Source organism: Phocoena phocoena, chromosome 2, assembly GCF_963924675.1.
Source record: "Phocoena phocoena chromosome 2, mPhoPho1.1, whole genome shotgun sequence".
NCBI lineage: Eukaryota > Metazoa > Chordata > Mammalia > Artiodactyla > Phocoenidae > Phocoena > Phocoena phocoena.
This window is the reverse complement of record NC_089220.1, coordinates 14,748,118-14,767,315: the sequence shown is the minus strand read 5'-3', so window position 1 is coordinate 14,767,315 and position 19,198 is coordinate 14,748,118. Positions and strand designations below refer to the sequence as shown.

The 19,198-nt window shown below is 37.7% G+C and overlaps 1 protein-coding gene across 3 annotated transcripts in view; it reads right to left on the bottom strand.

Annotated features, from left to right (window-relative positions):
* EML5 (EMAP like 5) overlaps positions 1-19,198 on the bottom strand; it is a 165,277-nt gene that overhangs the window by 95,080 nt on the left and 50,999 nt on the right. For all 3 annotated transcript variants that reach the window (XM_065872785.1, XM_065872786.1, XM_065872787.1), the window contains exon 8: positions 2,206-2,343. In XM_065872785.1, the coding sequence (XP_065728857.1) occupies positions 2,206-2,343 (138 nt within the window). The remainder of the gene's footprint in view (positions 1-2,205; positions 2,344-19,198) is intronic.

Sequence of the window (19,198 nt, the reverse complement as noted above, 5' to 3'; positions counted from 1 at the left end):
AAACTGTCCTAATCCTTTTAAAGTTGATATAACTCAGCAGTGACACTGTCAGAAAAGACAAGTGGCTAGAGACTGGTAGAATCTAAAATGGTAACGTTAATATTTTTACAACTAAAGTCTACCCCATACACTGCAGGAAACCTTACTCCGTCTTCAGCATAATTTATTAACCATGCTCACCAAGCTCTTCCACTGAAGTCTCCCTAATTACTTATGAGAATGAATTAGCGCCTCTGAAGAGTCTGATGTTGATAATACCATGCAGCCCACCACCAAAGTTTTATATGTATTCACATGTATCTTCTAATTTGAAAAATATTTGCAATTTTTCATTTGACTCCATGATATTAGTGTTTGTTTTAATATAAAGTTATTTAACATTTTTATCACAAGGAAAAGAGACGTTCTAAGAAGTTATATGAGTTTGCCCTGGCACATCACCTTGTACCCCAATTTAAGAATCAGTGTGTTAGTTTCTAATCTATGCTATGTTCCTCTAATCATAACATAACCACTCCTGTGAGGGCACTTTACTACTGCTATACTTATAAATTCTGCTCTATGATACAGAGAATATACACAGCGAACCAAGAAGAAACAGTGACCAGGTAAATTAAGAAGGATTAGGAATATTTTTGAGGGAGTTCCCTGGTGGCCTATTGGTTAGGATTCCAGGCTTTCACTGCCATGGCCCAGAGTTCAATCTCTGGTCAGGGAACTGAGATCGCGCAAGCTGTGCGACGCATGCCTCACCTACCCCCCAAAAAGAATATTTTTGAGTTGCTAAAATACTGACTTATTAGAGATAATTTATTCACCCAGTTTCTTGCATACAATAATTGAAAGGACAAGTAAATGTACAAACGAAAAAATAACAATCACTATTTTTAATGCATACCAACTATCTGATAGAAATTCTCAGGTGTTTTACACGCATCTTAAATTCTTGGTTGTAAAACAACTCAAATGTACTTAATGACACTGAGTTTTACACTTAAAAATGTTTAAAATGGTAAATTTTATATTATGTATGTTTTATCACAATAAAAAATTAGATTAAGAGAAAAATCTCAGCATATCTCATTATAGAAACCTGTCCCAGAAAGAAGAGTCATATCTATAGCAGCTCAGAAGTACAAGAGGACATGATGTATCTGAAAAAATGAAAGATGTTTTATACATGCTAAAAGAAAGAGACTGCAGTAGAAAGAAATAGGCTAGAGAGATGGGCAGGATATGCTATGTTAAGAATTATGAACTTCATCCTAAGGACAGTGCGATGCTTTTATCATACTTTAGAAAGACGAGGGATGCAAACAAATGTGTTTTAAAAGGCATCACTATAACTGTAGAGTGTTAAAAAGGACTTGAGGAAGCAAAATAGGAGGTAAGGAGGCCAGCTGAGATTCTATTCCACCAATCCAGGTAAGACATGGCAAAAGTTTATAAAAGAGTACGTGGTGAGAGTGGAAGGAAGTAGATTAATTTGAGAGCTATTTAGGAATTAGGTTCTCCAAAATTTAGTGATTAACTAGACATGAGAGACAAAGGAAAGAAATGAATCAGTGTTTTCTGGATTGGGCAACTGGGTGGATGGCCCTATGATTCATTAAACTGGATGTGAAAAATTTCATAGATACTTGTCATCGTGAACACGTGTGGATCTACAGCAAATTTTTAAATGGCTGTATAGAATTCAATTGAATGCAATAATCCAACATATCTATAATCCAACAAAAGATGCTAACTGCTTTAACAAATTCTTTAAACTTTTCTAATCACCCAAACAAAGGGAGAGATGCAGGCATTTTTTTCAAAGCATAAATCTGCAAATAACAACAAAACCATTCACTCATTTTTAACAGTTTCAAGGTCTCATTCTCCCTCTTCTATGTCAGAAGATCATTACTGAAAATCAATACTACTAAGAAATGGAAATCAAGACCCAAATTTAACTCAAAATTTTAGTCATTAATCTACTAAGCATTCTTAATCGCCCAAACCAAGGGTTTTGAGTTAACTTAATTTTCTGACAAAGCCATTTTTAAAAACATATTTTTTATACTTAATGAAACTAATATTTGAGAAAATGTATGTTAATAAGAAGGGAGGGGGTTAAAGGAAATGGGTAAAAATAAGTACTATGCACTCTATCTCACTTAACAGAAATTTACTCTCTCTTTCTACTTCTACCCTATTACATACCTTACTCTAAGTACAGTGAATGAGCCATCCTTCATTCCAAGGGCAAGATGGATCCCATCTACATTTACAGCTGCACAACGAATTGGTTCTTCCATATTACACCTTGCTATTAGTGCATGATCAACTAGGCTCCATATCCTGTAACATTTAATTAAAATAAAAGAACAGTTAACTAACATATGCTTAAAAAACGATAGACTCTATGAAAAAACTGTTGGTTAAAATAATAATTTCATTTTAAGGAGGCAAGATAAACCTAGATTTTTAACTGTATGCTTGTGGCTGGGAATTCTTATCTACGAAACAGAAGTACTCTTAATGCTTAAAATGACAAGGGTTAATAGAATCTTTTATTTATTTATTTATTTTAACATCTTTATTGGAGCATAATTGCTTTACATTGTGGTGTTAGTTCCTGCTGTATAACAAAGTGTATCAGCTACACATATACATATATCCCCATATTCCCTCCCTCTTGCATCTCCCTCCCACCCTCCCTATCCCACCCTTCTAGGTGGTCACAATGCACTGAGCTGATCTCCCTGTGCTATGCAGCTGCTTCCCACTACCTATTTTACATTTGGCAGTGTATATATGTCAATGCCACTCTCTCACTTCATCCCAGCTTACCCTTCCCCCTCCCCATGTCCTCAAGTCCATTTTCTACGTCTGCATCTTTATTCCTGTCCTGCCCCTAGGTTCTTCAGAACCATTTTCTTTTTTTAGATTCCATATATATGTGTTACCATATGGTATTTGTTTTTCTCTTTCTGACTTACTTCACTCTGTATGACAGACTCTAGGTCCATCTACCTCACTACAAATAACTCAATTTCGTTTCTTTTTATGGCTGAGTAATATTCCATTGTATATATATGCCACATCTCCTTTATCCATTCATCTGTCGATGGACACTTAGGTTGCTTCCATGTCCTGGCTATTGTAAATAGAGCTGCAATGAACATTGCATTATGGTTTTGAATTATGGTTTTCTCAGGGTATATGCCCAGTAGTGGGATTGCTGGGGCGTATGGTAGTTCTATTTTTAGGTTTTTGAGGAACCTCCATACTGTTCTCCATAGTGGCTGTATCAATTTACATTCCCACCAACAGTGCAAGAGGGTTCCCTTTTCTCCACACCCTCTCACGCATTTATTGTTTGTAGTTTTTTTGATGATGGCCATTCTGACCGGGGTGAGGTGATACCTCATTGTAGTTTTTTTTTTTTTTTTTTTTTTGCATTACGCGGGCCTCTCACTGTTGTGGCCTCTCCCGTTGCGGAGCACAGGCTCTGGACGCGCAGGCTCAGCGGCCATGGCTCATGGGCCCAGCCGCTCCGCGGCATGTGGGATCTTCCCAGACCGGGGCACGAACCTGTTTCCCCTGCATCGGCAGGTGGACTCTGAACCACTGCGCCACCAGGGAAGCCCCACCTCATTGTAGTTTTGATTTGCATTTCTCTAATGATTACTGATGTGGAGCATCCTTTCATGTGTTTGTTGGCAATCTGTATATCTGCTTTGGAGAAATGTCTATTTAGGTCTTCTGCCCATTTTTCGATTGGGTTTTTTGTTTTTTTGAGATTTAGCTACATGAGTTGCTTGCATATTTTGGAGATTACTGCTTTGTAAGTGGCTTCGTTTGCAATTATTTATCCCATTCTGAGGGTGGTGTTTTCGTCTTGTTTATGGTTTCCTTAGCTGTGCAAAAGCTTTTAAGTTTCATTAGGTCCCATTTGTTTATGTTTGTTTTTATTTCCATTTCTCCAGGAAGTGGGCCAAAAAGGATCTTGCTGTGATTTATGTCAGAGTGTCCTGCCTATGTTTTCCCCTAAGAGTTTTATAGTGCCTGGCCTTACATTTAGGTCTTTAATCCATTTTGAGTTCATTTTTGTGTATGGTGCTAGGGAGTGTTCTAATTTCATTCTTTTACATGTAGTTGTCCAGTTGTCCCAGCACCACTTATTGAAGAGACTGTCATTTGCCATTGTGTATTCTTGCCTCCTTTATCAAAGATAAGGTGACCATATGTGCGTGGGTTTATCTCTGGGCTTTCTATCCTGTTCCATTGATCTATATTTCTGTTTTTGTTCCAGTACCATACTGTCTTGATTACTGTGGCTTTGTAGTATAGTCTGAAGTCAGGGAGCCTGACTCCTCCTGCTCCGTTTTTCTACCTCAAGATTGCTTTGGCTATTTGGGGTCTTCTGTGTTTCCATAGAAACTGTGAAATTTTTGCTCTAATTCTGTGAAAAATGCCAGTGGTCATTTGATAGGGATTGCATTGAATCTGTAGATTGATTTGGGTAGTATAGTCATTTTCACAATATTGATTCTTCCAATCCAAGAACATGGTGTATCTCCATCTGTTTGTATCACCTTTAATTTCTTTCATCACTACCTTATAGTTTTCGGCATACAGGTCTTTTGTCTCCTTAGGCAGGTTTATTCCTAGATATTTTATTCTTTCTGTTGCAAGGGTAAATGGGAGTGTTTCCTTAATTTCTCTTCCAGATTTTCATCATTATTGTATAGGAATGAAAGAAATTTCTGTGCATTAATTGTGTATCCTGCTACTTTACCAAATTCATTGATTAGCTCTAGTAGTTTTCTGGTAGTATCTTTAGGATTCTCTACGTACAGTATCGTGTCATCTGCAAACAGTGACAGTTTTACTTCTTCTTTTCCGATTTGGATTCCTTTTATTTCTTTTTCTTCTCTGACTGCTGTGGCTAAAACTTCCAAAACCATGTTGAGTATTAGTGGTGAGAGTGGGCAACCTTGTCTTGTTCCTGATCTTAGTGAAAATGGTTTCAGTTTTTCACCATTGAGAATGATGTTGGCTGTGGCTCTGTCATATATGGCCTTAATTATGTTGAGGTAAGTTCCCTCTATGCGTACTTTCTGGAGAGTTTTTATCATAAATGGGTGTTGAATTTTGTTGAAAGCTTTTTCTGCACCTACTGAGATGATGATATGGTTTTTCTCCTTCAATTTGTGAATATGGTGTATCACATTGATTGATTTACTATGCAATGAATCCTTGCATTCCTGGGATAAACCCCACTTGATTATGGTGTATGATCCTTTTAATGTGTTGCTGGATTCTGTTTGCTAGTATTTTGTTAAGAAGTTTTGCATCTATGTTCATCAGTGATACGGGCCTGTAGTTTTCCTTTTTTGTGCCATCTTTGTGTGGTTTTGGTAGCAGGGTGATTGTGGCCTCATAGAATAGTTTGGGAATGTTCCTCCCTCTGCTATATTTTGGAAGAGTTTGAGAAGGATAGGTGTTAGCTCTTCTCTAAATGTTTGATAGAATTCTCCTGTGAAGTCATCTTGTCCAGGGCTTTTGTTTGTTGGAAGATTTTTAATCATCGTTTCAATTTCAGTGCTTGTGATTGGTCTGTTTATATTTTCTATTTCTTCCTCATTCAGCCTCAGAAGATTGTGCTTTTCTAAGAATTTGTCCATTTCCTTCAGGCTGCCCATTTTATTGGCATATAGTTGCTTGTAGTAATCTCTCATGATCCTTTGTATTTCTGCAGTGTCAGTTGTTACTTCTCCTTTTTCATTTCTAATTCTGCTGATTTGAGTCTTCTCCCTTTTTTCCTTGATGAGTCTGGCTAATGGTTTACCAATTTTGTTTATCTTTTCAAAGAACCAGCTTTTAGTTTTATTGATCTTTGCTGTCATTTCCTTCATTTCTTTTTCATTTATTTCTGATCTGATCTTCATGATTTCTTTCCTTCTGCTGACTTTGGGGTTTTTTTGTTCTTCTTTCTCTAAATGCTTTAGGTGTAAGGTTAGGTTGTTTATTTGAGATTTTTCTTGTTCCATGAGGTAGGATTATATTGCTATAAATTTCCCTCTTAGAACTGCTTTTGGTGCATCCCACAGGTTTTGGGTTGTCGTGTTTTCATTGTCATTTGTTTCTAGGTATTTTTTGATTTCCTCTTTGATTTCTTCAGTGATCTCTTGGTTATATAGTAGTGTATTGTTTAGTCTCCATGTTTTTTTTTTTTTTTCCAGATTTTTTCCTGTAATTGGTATCTAGCCTCATAGCACTGTGGTCAGAAAAGATACTTGATACGATTTCAATCTTCTTAAATTTACCAAGGCTTGACTTGTGACCCAAGATATGATCTATCCTGGAGAATGTTCCATGATCACTTGAGAGTGTAATCTGCTGTTTTTGGATGGAATGTCCTATAAATATCAATGAAATCCATCTTGGTTAATGTATCATTTAAAGCTTGTGTTTCCTTATTTATTTTCATTTTGGATCACCTGTCCTTTGGTGAAAGTGGGGTGTTAAAGTCCCCTACTATTATTGTGTTATTGTCGATTTCCCCTTTTATGGCTGTTAGCATTTGCCTTATGTATTGAGGTGCTCCTATGTTGGGTGTGTAAATATTTACAATTGTTATATCTTCTTCTCGGATTGATCCCTTGATCCTTATGTAGTGTCCTTCTTTGTCTCTTGTAATAGTCTTTATTTTAAAGTCTATTTTGTCTGATATGACAATTGCTACTACAGCTTTCTTTTGATTTCCATTTGCATGGAATATCTTTTTCCATCCCCTCACTTTCAGTCTGTATGTGTCCCTAGGTCTGAAGTAGGTCTCTTGTAGTCAGCATATATATGGGTCTTGTTTTTGTATCCATTCAGCCAGTCTGTGTCTTTTGGTTGGAACACTTAATCCATTTACATTGAAGGTAATTATCGATATGTATGTTCCTATTACCACTTACTTAATTGTTCTGGGTTTTTATTGTAAGTCTTTTCCTTCTCTTGTGTTTCCTGCCTAGAGAAGTTCCTTTAACATTTGTTGTACAGCTGGTTTTGTGGTGCTGAATTCTCTTAGCTTTTGCTTGTCTGTAAAGATTTTAATTTCTCTGTTGAACCTGAATGAGATCCTTGCTGAGTAGAGTAATCTTGGTTGTAGGTTTTTCCCTTTCGTCACTTAAATATGTCCTGCCACTCCCTTCTGGCTTTCAGAGTTTCTGCTGAAAGATCAGTTGTTAACCTTATGGGGATTCCCTTGTATGTTAATTGTTGGTTTTCCCTTGCTGTTTTTAATTTTTCTTTGTATTTAATTTTTGATAATTTGATTAATATGTTTCTTGTCTTATGTATTGAGGTGCATGTTTCTCCCTGGATTTAGCCTGTATGGGACTCACTGCACCTCTTGGACTTGATTGACTATTTCCTTTCCCATATTAGGGAAGTTTTCAACTATAATCTCTTCAAATATTTTCTCAGTCCCTTTCTTTTTCTATTCTTCTGGGACCCCCTATAATTTGAATGTTGTTGCATTTAATGTTGTCCCAGAGGTCTCTGAGACTGTCCTTATTTCTTTTCATTCTTTTTTCTTAATTCTGCTCTGCAGTAGTTATTTCCACTATTTTATCTTTTAGGTCACTTACCCGTTCTTCTGCCTCAGTTATTCTGCTATTGATTCCTTCTAGAGAATTTTTAATTTCATTTATTGTTTTGTTCGTCATTGTTTGTTTGCTCTTTAGTTTTTCTAGGTCCTTGTTAAACGTTTCTTGTATTTTCTCCATTCTATTCCCAAGATTTTGGATCACCTTTACTATCATTACTCTGATTTCTTTTTCAGGTAGACTGCCTATTTTCTCTTCAGTTGTTTGTTCTGGTGGGTTTTTACTTTGCTCCTTCATCTGCTGTATATTTCTCTGTCTTCTCATTTTGCTTAACTTACTGTGTTTGGGGTCTCATTTTTGCAGGCTGCGGGTTTGTAGTTCCCGTTGTTTTTGATGTCTGCCCCCAATGGATGAGGATGGTTCAGTGGCTTGTGCAGGCTTCCTGGTGAAGTGGACTGGTGCCTGTGTTCTGATGGATGAGGCTGGATCTTTTCTCTCTGGTGTGCAGGGCTGTGTCCGGCAGTGTGTTTTGGGGTGTCTATTAACTTATAATTTTAGGTGGCCTCCCTGCTAATGGGTGGGGTTGTGTTCCTGTCTTGCTAGGTGTTTGGCATGGGGTGTCCAGCACTGTAGCTTGCTGGTTGTTGGGTGGAGCTGGGTCTTATCGTTGAGACGGAGATCTCTGGGAGAGCTCTTGCCAAATGATATTACATGGGGCCAGGAGGTCTCTGGAGGTCCAATGTCCTGAACTCGGCTCTCCCACCTCCGAGGCTCAGGTCTGACAGCCAGCCAGAGCACCAAGACCTTGTCAGCCATACGGCTATTTTGGACTCAGCCGAATATGGAGCAAAGCAACAAAATGGAGTGGATCAGTGACTCAATTTTTAGGGCATCAGAACCACTTGGAGGGCTTGTGAAAACACAGGTTGCTGGGCTGCACCTCAGAATTTCTGGTCCAGAATTTTTCATTCAGACTTTTCTGATTCTGACCTTTTGGCCTAGAGAAAAGTTTGACTGTTTCTGAGCTGCCTGGCTCTGCAGAACGTTGCTCTCTCCCCAGCTCTAGGAATATTCTTCTGCCTTCCTCACTGGGGGCTGTGGGAGGATGAACTGGGGCCCTGTACTCCCAATTAGCCAGATGAGGAAACTGAAGTTGAGAGCAACCAGAAAACTTGCCCCAGGTACACAGGGTGTAAGAAGTAGACTCGGGTGCCAAATCAAGTCCTCTACCAACAGGGCCACTGTCATGCTGCCTCTTCTTGCCTTGAAGATAATGAAGCAGAGTCTCCGGTCCAGGTGGTCTCAACATCACATTACTCTCTAAAGGCGAGTCCTCGGAACCAGCTCCTACTGTGGGAGCAGTGGGCAGAATACCAGAATCTTTTATTTTTAAGATGATGTAATAACATTAATTTTTTCCAATCATTCATTTTAGGTGGATGATTTCTACCCTGATTAAAGGCGAGATACATATATAGTATAGTGGTATATGGTATACACCATATATAGTCTTTTAAGAATAACACTTCAGATTACGCAAATTTAGTCTTTTCCAGACCCTAATGTTAGAAAACTGTAACAAGAAGTAAAAAACGCCCATTGTTTGAAAGTTAAGTATTACACTTCCAAATAACATAAAGGACAAAGACCAAAATTCTAATGAAAACTAGTAACATTTTAGAAGTAAATTACAACAGAAGTATTTCATATCAAAACTTGTGGGATATAGCTGAAATAGTAATTAGGGAGAAATTTAAATGCAGATATTATCAAAATAAAGGCTACAACTTAATGAACGAGCATCTACTCTAAAAGGTTAGGAAAAGATCAGCAAAACTAAGTATATTTTTAAACATTTTATAGCAGTATCTTATTTTTAAAAATTCTGTTTGTTTTTGCTGTTTTCTATGAATTTGTATATTGTTTCTATATCCAGGAATTTTGCTAAATTCTCTTTTTAATTCCAATAATTTCTCTGTATTTTCCTTTTAATTCTCTACATATACAATTATAACACCTGCAAATGACAGTTGTTTCTTCTTTTCTATTCAAAAATCTCTCTCTCTATATATATATATATACATCTATTGAAAATATATACACATATACATATATATATACACATATATATATATTTAGGCTCACTGTGCTGACAAACACTTCTAGTCTGTAGCTGAATATAATGGTGAAGAATAAAATAATGAAAAATATAATGGTGAAAGTGGGCACCATTTTCTTCTTCCTCATTTTAAAGGAAAACTTTCAGTGTTTCAACATTAAACATGATACTTCCTGATGACTTTCTATGCCCACAGATTGTGGGCCACACTGGGCCCACTGCCTGTCTTTGTATAGTCTACAAGCTAAGAATGGTTTTGCATTTTTTTAATTGAAGTATAGTTGATTTACAATATTGTGTTAGTTTCAGGTATACAGCATAGTGATTCAGTTATTATTTTTTAGCAGATTATATTCCATTATAGGTTATTATAAGATATTGAATATAATTCCCTGTGCTATACAGTAAATTCTTATTGTTTATGTAGAGTGGTTTGTATGTGGTAATACCATACTCCTAATTTGTCCCCCGACCCGCCTTGGTGACCATAAGCTTCTTTCTTTTTTTTAAAATAAATAAATAAATTTATTTATTAATAATTTTATTTATTATTTATTTTATTATTTATTAAATTTATTCAAATAAATTTATTTTTGGCTGCATGGGGTCTTTGTTGCTGCACACAGGCTTTCTCTAGTTGCAGTGAGCGGGGGCTGCTCTTTGTTGTGGTACAAGGACTTCTCATCACAGTGGCTTCTCTTGTGGAGCACAGGCTCTAGGTGCTCAGGTTTCAGTAGTTGTGGCACGTGGGCTCAGTAGAAAACAGAGAAAATTCTCTGATTTATGTCAGAGAATGTTATGCCTATGTTCTCTTCTAGGAGTTTTATGGTATTGTGTCTTACACTTAGGTTTTTAAGCCACTTTGAATTTATTTTTGTATATGTTGTCAGGGAATGTTTTAATTTTATTAATTTACATGTAGCTGTCCAGCTTTCCTAGTATCACCTGTTGAAGAGATTATCTTTCCTCCATTCTATATTCTTGTCTCCTTTGTTGTAGATTGACCACAGGTGCATAGTTTATTCCTGGGTTCTCTATTCGATTCCATTGATCTATATGTCTGTTTTTGTGTCAGTCGCATGCTGTTTTGATTACTGCGGCTTTGTAGTACAGTCTGAAGTCTGAAAGGATTATACCTCCAGCTTTGTTCTTTTTTTCTCAGGATTTCTTTGGCAATTCTGGGTCTTTTGTGGTTCCATATACATTTTAGGATTATCTGTTCTAGTTCTGTGAAAAATGTCATAGGTAATTTGATAGGGATTGCATTTAATCTGTAGATTGCTTTGGGTAGTATGGACATTTTTAACAATATTAATTTTTCCAATCCAAAAGCATGGTATATTTTTCCATTTCTTTGAATCATCTTCAATTTCCTTTTTCAATATTTTGTAGTTTTCAGTGCATAGGTCTTTCACCTCCTCCATTAAGCTTATTCCTAGTTATTTTTTCTTTGATGTGACTTTAAATGGAATTAAAAAAATTTTTTTCTTTCTGATATTTCATTATTAGTATAAAGAAATGCAACAGATTTCTGTATATTAATCTTGTATCCTGCTACCATGATAAATTCATTTATTAGTTCTAATAGTTTTTGTGTGAAGACTTCAGGGTTCTCTATGTAGAGTATCATGTCATTTGCAAGTAGTTACAGTTTTATCTCTTCCTTCATAATTTGGATACCTCATTTCTTTTTCTTGTCTGATTTCTGTGGCTAAGACTTCCAATACTATGTTGAATAGAAGTGGTGAGATTGGGCATCCTTGTCTTGTTTTTGAATTTAGTGGGAAAGCATTTAGCTTTTCACTGTTGAGTATTACATTGGCTGCAGGCTTGTTATAAGCAGCTTTTATTATGTTGAGATATGTTCCCTCTATACCCACTTTGGTGAGAGTTTTTATCATGAATGGATACTGAATTTTTTTAAATGCTTTTTCTGCATCTGTTGAGTTGATCATGTGGTTTTTGTCTTTTCTTTTGTTAATATAGTGCATCACAATGATTAATTTGAGTATGCTGAACTATCCTTGTGACCCTGGAATGAATCCAATTTGATCATGGTGTATGATCCTTTTAATGTATTGCTGGATTCGGTTTGCTAGTATTTTGTTGAGGATTTTTGCATCTGTATTCATCAAAGATTATCGACTGGTAATTTTTTTTCTGTAGTGTCTCTGTCTGGTTTTGGTATCTGGGTGATGGTTGCCCCACAGAATTAATTTGGGAATGTTCCCTTCTCTTCAGTTTTTTGGAATAGTTTGAGAAGGACAGGTATAAATTCCTTGTATGTTTGGTAGAATTCCCCAGTGAAGCCATCTGGTCCTAGACTTTGGTTTGCAGGGAGGCTGGTTTTTTGTTTTTACTACAAATTCTATCTCACTTCTAGTGATTGGTATGTTCAAATTATGTGTTTCTTCTTGATTCAGTTATAGCAGTTATGCTTCTAGAAACTTGTCCATTTCTTCTAGGTTGTCCAATATGTTGGCATGTAACTGTTCATAGTATGCTCTTATGATTTTTTAGTATTTCTGTGGTATCAGTTGCTATTTCTCCTCTTTCATTTCTTATTTTGTTTAGTTGGATCCTCTTTTCTTCTTGGTGAGTCTGCCTGGAGGTTTGTCAATTTTGTTCATCTTTTCAAAATACCAGCTCTTGGTTTTCTTGATCTATTGGTTTTTTGATCTCTATTTATTTCCTCTCTGATCTTTATTATTTCCTTCCTTCTTCTGACTTTGGGTTTTGCTTGTTCTTTTACCAATTCTTTTAGTTGGTAGGTTAGGTTGTTTGAGATTTTTCCTGTTTCTTTTTTTTTTTTTTTTTTCCTGTTTCTTGAATAAGGCCTGTATCACTATGAACTTCCCTCCTAGAACTGTTTTTGCTGCATCCATAGATTCTGTAAAGTTGTGTTTTCATTTTTGTTTGTCTCTACGTATTTTATGATTTCTTCTTTGATTTCATTATTGACGCATTGGATTTTTAGTAGCATGTTGTTTAGTATCCAAGTGGTTGTTCTTTTCCTGTTTTTCATTCTGTGGTTGATTTCTAGTTTCATACTGTTGTGGTCAGAAAAAATGCTTGAAATAATTTCTATTCTCTTAAATTTACTGAGGCTTGTTTTCTGACCTAATGTGTGGTCCATCCTAAAGAACATTCCATGCACAACTGGAAAGAAAGTGTACTCTTTTTTGGATGTAGTGTCTTGTAGATATTAATTAAGTCCAACTAATCTACTACATCATTTAGGACCTCTGTTGCCTTATTAATTTTCTGTCTGGATGATCTGTCCATTGATGTCAGTGGAGTGTTAAAGTCTCCTACTATTATTGGGTTATTGTCAATTTCTCCCTTTATGTCTGTATTTGCTTTATATATGTAGGTGCTCCTATATTGGGAGCATGTATGTTAATGAGTATAATATTCTCCTCTTGTACTGATTCCTTTATCACTATACAATGCCCTTCTTTATCTTTCTATTTATTTATTTGGTTGCACCGGTTCTTAGTTTCAGCAGGCAGACTCCTTAGTTGCAGCCTGCCTGGTCCTTAGTTGCAGCACGTGGGCTACTTAGTTGCAGCAGGTGGGCTCCTTAGTTGCGGCTTGCCAGCTCCTTAGTTGCGGCACATGGGCTCTTTAGTTGTGGCTCAACAGCTCCTTAGTTGTGGCATGCAGCCTCCTTAGTTGTGGCATGTGAACTCTTAGTTGTGGCATGCATGTGGGATCTAGTTCCCTGACCAGGGATTGAAACCGGGCCCCCTGCATTGGAAGGTGAAGTCTTAACCACTGGACTGCCAGCAAAGTCCCCCTATTACATGTTTTTGATTTGTGGTTACCACAGAGTTCTAGTGTGTTGACTCATAACTATATCTACTTGCTTTAAACTGACAGTCATTCAAGTTCAAACACATTATACATTTTATATTCCCCTCCCCCACATTTCATAATTTTGATGTTCTATTTTACATTTTCATGCTTTTTACTGTTTATTATAATCATAATCACTTATACAATTTTTTTTACTGTTTTTTAATCTACATCTTGCTCATTTAAGTGACCTTCAATCCTTACTATATATTGCCTTTCCTATTGTGATTTTTCCCTTTCCTATAGATTCTTGCTTCTTTTCTATTTAGAGAAGCTCCAATATTTCTTTCAGGATAGGTGTAGTATTGCTGAAATCTTCTTATTTTTGCTTGTCTGAGAAATTCTTTATCCCTCCTTCTATTCTAAATGATAATCTTGCTGGGTAGAGTATCCTAGGTTGCAGGTTTTTCCCTCAGGACTTTGAATATGTCATGTTATTCCATTCTGGCCTGCAAAGTTTCTGCAGAGAAATCAGCGTTATCTTTAAGGAAGTTCCCTTGTAATGGACTCTTTGTTCTTCTCTTGCTGTATTTAGAACCCTCTCTTTAACTTTTACCATTTTAATTATGATATGTCTACATGTGGGTCTGTTTGGGACCCTCTGTGCTTCCTGTACCTGTGTATGTTTCCTTCTTTAGGTTTGGGAAGTTTTCAGCTATAATTTCTTTAAATACATTTTCGATCCCCTTCTCTCCCATTTCTCCTTCTGGAACTTCTATTATGCATAGTTTGGCACATTTTATATTATCCCATAGGCCTCATATATTGCTTTTTTTTTTCATTTGTCTTTCTCTCTGCTGTTCTGATTGGGTGGTGTCCATTATTCTATCTTCCAGATCACTTATTCATTCTTCTGTGTCTTTTAGTTGGCTATTTGTTGCTTCTAGACTGGTTTTTACCTCAGCAATTGAGTTGTCCTTTTTTTTTCTTTTTTTTTTTTGAATTGTCTATTTTTGACTGGTTTATCTTTACGGTTTCTAGTTCCTTGTTACAGTGATCTGCTTTCCTATCAATAATCCTTCTTAATTCAGTTAGCATTTTTATTATCACCTTTTTGAACTTGGGGTCTGGTAGACTGGTGAGCTCTCTTTCATTATTTGTTCTTTCAGGGAATTGCTCTTGTTCTTTCAGTTGGGAGTTGTTTGTCTGCCTTTTCATTTTACTTAACTTTCTCTGTCTCTATGAATTTAAGAGAGACTGTTATCGACTACAATCTCATAGGGATGTTTTTATGTGGGAGTGTCCCTGTGCAGACTATGTGTGTCCAGTGCCTTTGGTGCAAGGGCTGGTTTTGGTGTGAATGCCAGCCACATCTTTCCTCAGGGTATGCTGGCCATTATCATCTTGATCGAGAGGGGGTGGGGGTGGGGGAGAGGGGGGTGGCAGTTGGTGGAGGATCTAAAGCCTGTTCAGGGCATAAGGCCGGACTCCCTCTCTGCTCCATGGCTATTGCCACCCTGTCAGGGACAGGGTCTGCTCCTCAGTTGTTGGAGTAGAAGCCCTGAGGGTCAGGCTTGACCAGGCTCTGTTGCCCCTGAGTGTGTGCCCTGCCCCAAAGGAAGTGAGTGCTGAAGCAAATGAGGCCTGTGCACTCACAGAGGACCTACATGCCGCCTGTGTAGGCATCTGCGGCTCCACTTAGAAGCAGGCCGAGGTTGCATCCCTTCCTCTGTTGTGTTCGTCCCAGATCTAGCACAAGGCTGTAGTGTGGAGTAGGCTGGGGGTCAGGGTACTGTGGCTGCAGGAATTGAGGCTGCACTGCTGCCAGAGATAGGGGCTGCCTCTGTGGCAGTCTTCTCCCAGGACTTGTCTGCCCCAGATCTAACGCTAATCTGCAGTGTGCAGTGAGTGGGAACAGGGCACTCTCACTGGGAGACCAACTGCTGCATGCTCCTGTGTGTGCTGACAAGGGTCACCGCCACCCCAGGCCCACAGTCTGTCTCTGCATCTTTTCCCAGAGACTGGTTGGCCCAGATCTCATGCCAGGCTGTGGTATGGAGCAAGCGGGGCCAGGGTGTTTGCCCCATTCAGACTGGGGAGTATGGTGAGGTGGCAGACACCAGTGCAAGGGCTCTCTCCACCCTGACTATTGGCAAGTCAGCATGTGCACGCTCCTTGCAAGTAGCGTCTAGGCTGCTCAAGCCCTTCTGTCTGTCCCAGTGGTTCTCCCAGAAGGTAAGGGGGCTTGTCTCCTCTGCGCAGGATCTTAGGACTGGGATGCCCAGATCGTAGCTCAACCTGCTTGCTCTCCAGGGCAAGGCTCCTTCCATGCAGACCTTCTCCTTTCAGATCCTTCCCAGGGGTGCAGGTCCTGACCTGATATCTTTTTTTTCCATCCTACCCAGTTATAGGAAAATATTTCTTGCAGCTTTGGTTGTATGGGAGTTCCTCTGTCAGTTTCCAGTTAGTTTTCCATGAGAATTACCTCCACATGTAGATGTATTTTTGATGTGTTTGTGGGGGAAGGTGAGCTCCATGTCTTCCTACTCTGCCATCTTGATCCCCCTCCTTGCTTTTACATTTTTAAACGGTTGAAAAAATTTTTCAAAGAATGACATTTTGAGACATGAGAAAATTATATGAAATTCAAATTTCAGTGTCCATAGATCAATTTTTATGGGAACACAGCCACACTGGTTTGTTTTCATATTGTCTATGGCTGCTTTCATACTACAGAGGTGGACTTGAGTGCTTGCAAAACAGACAGTAGATGGTATGTGACACAGATCACCTTGCACTACTTTGGTGCACTACAAATTGCAGTGACACAATTATAACCTGATAGAATTCTGAGTCCTATGTGTATTGTCACATCATGGCATTTTATTATTTTTTATTTCCAGCAGAAACCCATCATGTCAAAACAAGAGAAAAAAAAGAGAAAAGTGAACTTCGAATGCTGTGTTTTTAAGGCACAGTGGAGTGTGGATTACACCGTTATCGAATTAGATGGTAATGCATTATGTTTATTATGCAATGACAGAATACAAAGATACATTAACATTACCAGACTAAGCACTCATCACAATATTTTTAACTCACAGGAGAACAATGGTCAGAAAAATCAGAAATTTTAAATTATAGCAGAATGAGGTTTTACTTACAAAAGTAAGTTTCTGAGTGGCTCATTTGTTAGACAAGCAAAGAAAGCTGTCTATTGGTAATGGATTAACTAAATCATTTTAGACTGCAGTAGCTGAAGAAATGTGTCCAAAAAAAAAAACTTGTTTAAGACAATTAGCCTTTTGGCAAGAACAGTTGCTTAAAGAGTTGAGTGTGTTGGGAATAACATCAATAGTTAATTTAAAACAAGGCAAATACTTTTGAGTGGTTTTCTTTGAGTCTTGGTAAGTCAACAGATGTTACTAATACAACTCAGTTGTTTATTTGAGGAGTCAATGGCAAGTTTGAAGTGATAAAGAATTAGCTTCTATGAATAGTTTGCATGAAACAACTACAGGCTAGAATATTTTCAAAGACATTAGTGAGAAAGCAGTAATCTAATACAATGTATTTTTACACCACACTGGGGTATAAAAATATGTATGGGGGAAAATGGCTTGGACAAATTTACTTACAAACGTAAGTTGTTTAAAGCCTATGAGTATTCACTGTATTATTCTTTTGCAAGTATTTTGCGTGCACACACACACACACACACACACACACACACACACTTGAATCATGTGTTTTAGAACCAATAGTGTTAATGGTGAACTTCATTTTCTCCAGTGGATTTAACCATTACTGTTTCTGAGTTTTTATCAGGAACAGTAGCTAAAAATCCTGACTTGCCCACACAGCAGGTTAATGGCTTAGCAATGGTAAAGTTTTATTATGATATTTTGATCTCAGAGCCAAGACTGAAATTTTTCTAAATCAAAATTGCCCTCAACTACCATTATTATTATTATTATTATTTTGGCTGTGCTGCATGGCATGTGGGATCTTACTTCCCTGACCAGGGATCAAACCTGTGCCCCCTGCATCAGGAGCACATAGTCTTAGCCACTGGATTGCCAGGGAACTCCCTCAACTACCATTATTAAACACTGAATGGCTTTAGAAATTAGCTTCTGCTGCACATTTGATAGTGTTTCTTAATAAATTCAACCTAAAATTATAAGGCAAAAGCAGAACTTATTTGAAACCGTTGGAAGGAAGGAAGGGGAGGAAGGGAGGGAGGGAGAAAAGAAAAGAAACAACAGGCCCCAAATGGAGTCACTTGTGCTAAGCCTCACATCAACAAACCAAAACTTAATAACTAACCTAACTGCAGTTTCAGCTTCTCCTAGGAGTGGAATTTTAAACCAATCAGTCTGGAATTTCCTGATCAACAGTAATGAGGTAATCTGCATGATAGACTGATCACCCCCACCACCCCCACCCCCAACCCCCGCCTCCCTCAAAGGAAGGTGACCTTGCCTGAAATAATCCTTTCTTTTGTTTTTGACTTTCTTGTCCCACTCTTTTTCTGCCTTCAAAAACCTTCCATTTTGTACAGCTCCTCAGAGCACTTTTCTACTTTCTAGATGGGATGCTGCCCAATTCATGAATCATTTAATAAAGCCATTTATTTAGGTCTTCAAATTTACTCAGCTGAATTTTGTTTTTTAAACAACACAACAGTGGTAAAGTTATTGGAACTATTAATGTTGTTTGAATAATAACATCAAGCTGCTTTATATACTTCCTGTGCTATCAAAACTTGAAACAAGAAGTAAGATCTCCATCCCCACATAAATCTGCAAGGGATATTTTTTCATAGCCTAATCTATAGTTCTAGCATGGTGTTTGGACTACTCCCCTTGGGCAAGCCCTGGTCTTGACTTCTGCCCTTATGTCCCAGTAGAAAGCCATCAAGAGCCCAAGTTTAATCAAGAGAAGAAAAATGCCCTCAGTGCAAAAGTGGCTTTGGCCCACAACTGCTCCTAAATTCCCTTTTTTTTTTCACAACTTGTCTGACAGTTCCTTTAAACTGTTCAAAGAACAGTTTAAAGGTGATTTACATTTTAACCAGCATTTTTAGTTGTTTTCAAAGGAAGAGTTCTTTCTGAATAACTTGCCCACCAGTAATAGAAACAGAAGTCTGAGCAACTGTAAGCAGATAGAATAGTGAGTCTCCAGAGAAAGAGAACCAGGCACGGCCTTCTTGACAGGTCATTTTTGGCCTAGGTCATTTTGTGATCTAAGCCTGGCCACACTGCTTGTCCTTGTACAGGTCTCAGTAATTAATGACCTTAAGGAAACAAAAGAATGCAGAATCAAATGACTGTTATCAATAGCAAAGATAATAAATCAATTGTAAAATCTCCCAGTTCTGTTTCAGTGGTAAAGATTAGCCAGAAGTGCTCAACTACCAGATCAACTGGAACCTAATGGATGATGATTTTGACCTTTTCTGACCCTTGTGATTTCAATCAACTAAAGCTTGGACTCTGTTGACTTTTGCCCTAATTCTATGCTGAATTCTCTTCTGCCCAAGCCCCTTCATGAATATATGCCCTTATCTTAAAACTTCCCCAATTTTGCTATTCGGGGAGACACTGGTTTGGGAAAGGTCCCTGGTGTTCTCCTTACTGGCTTCAAGTAATATAAATCCTTCTCCCAATCTTTGGCTTGATTGTGTCTT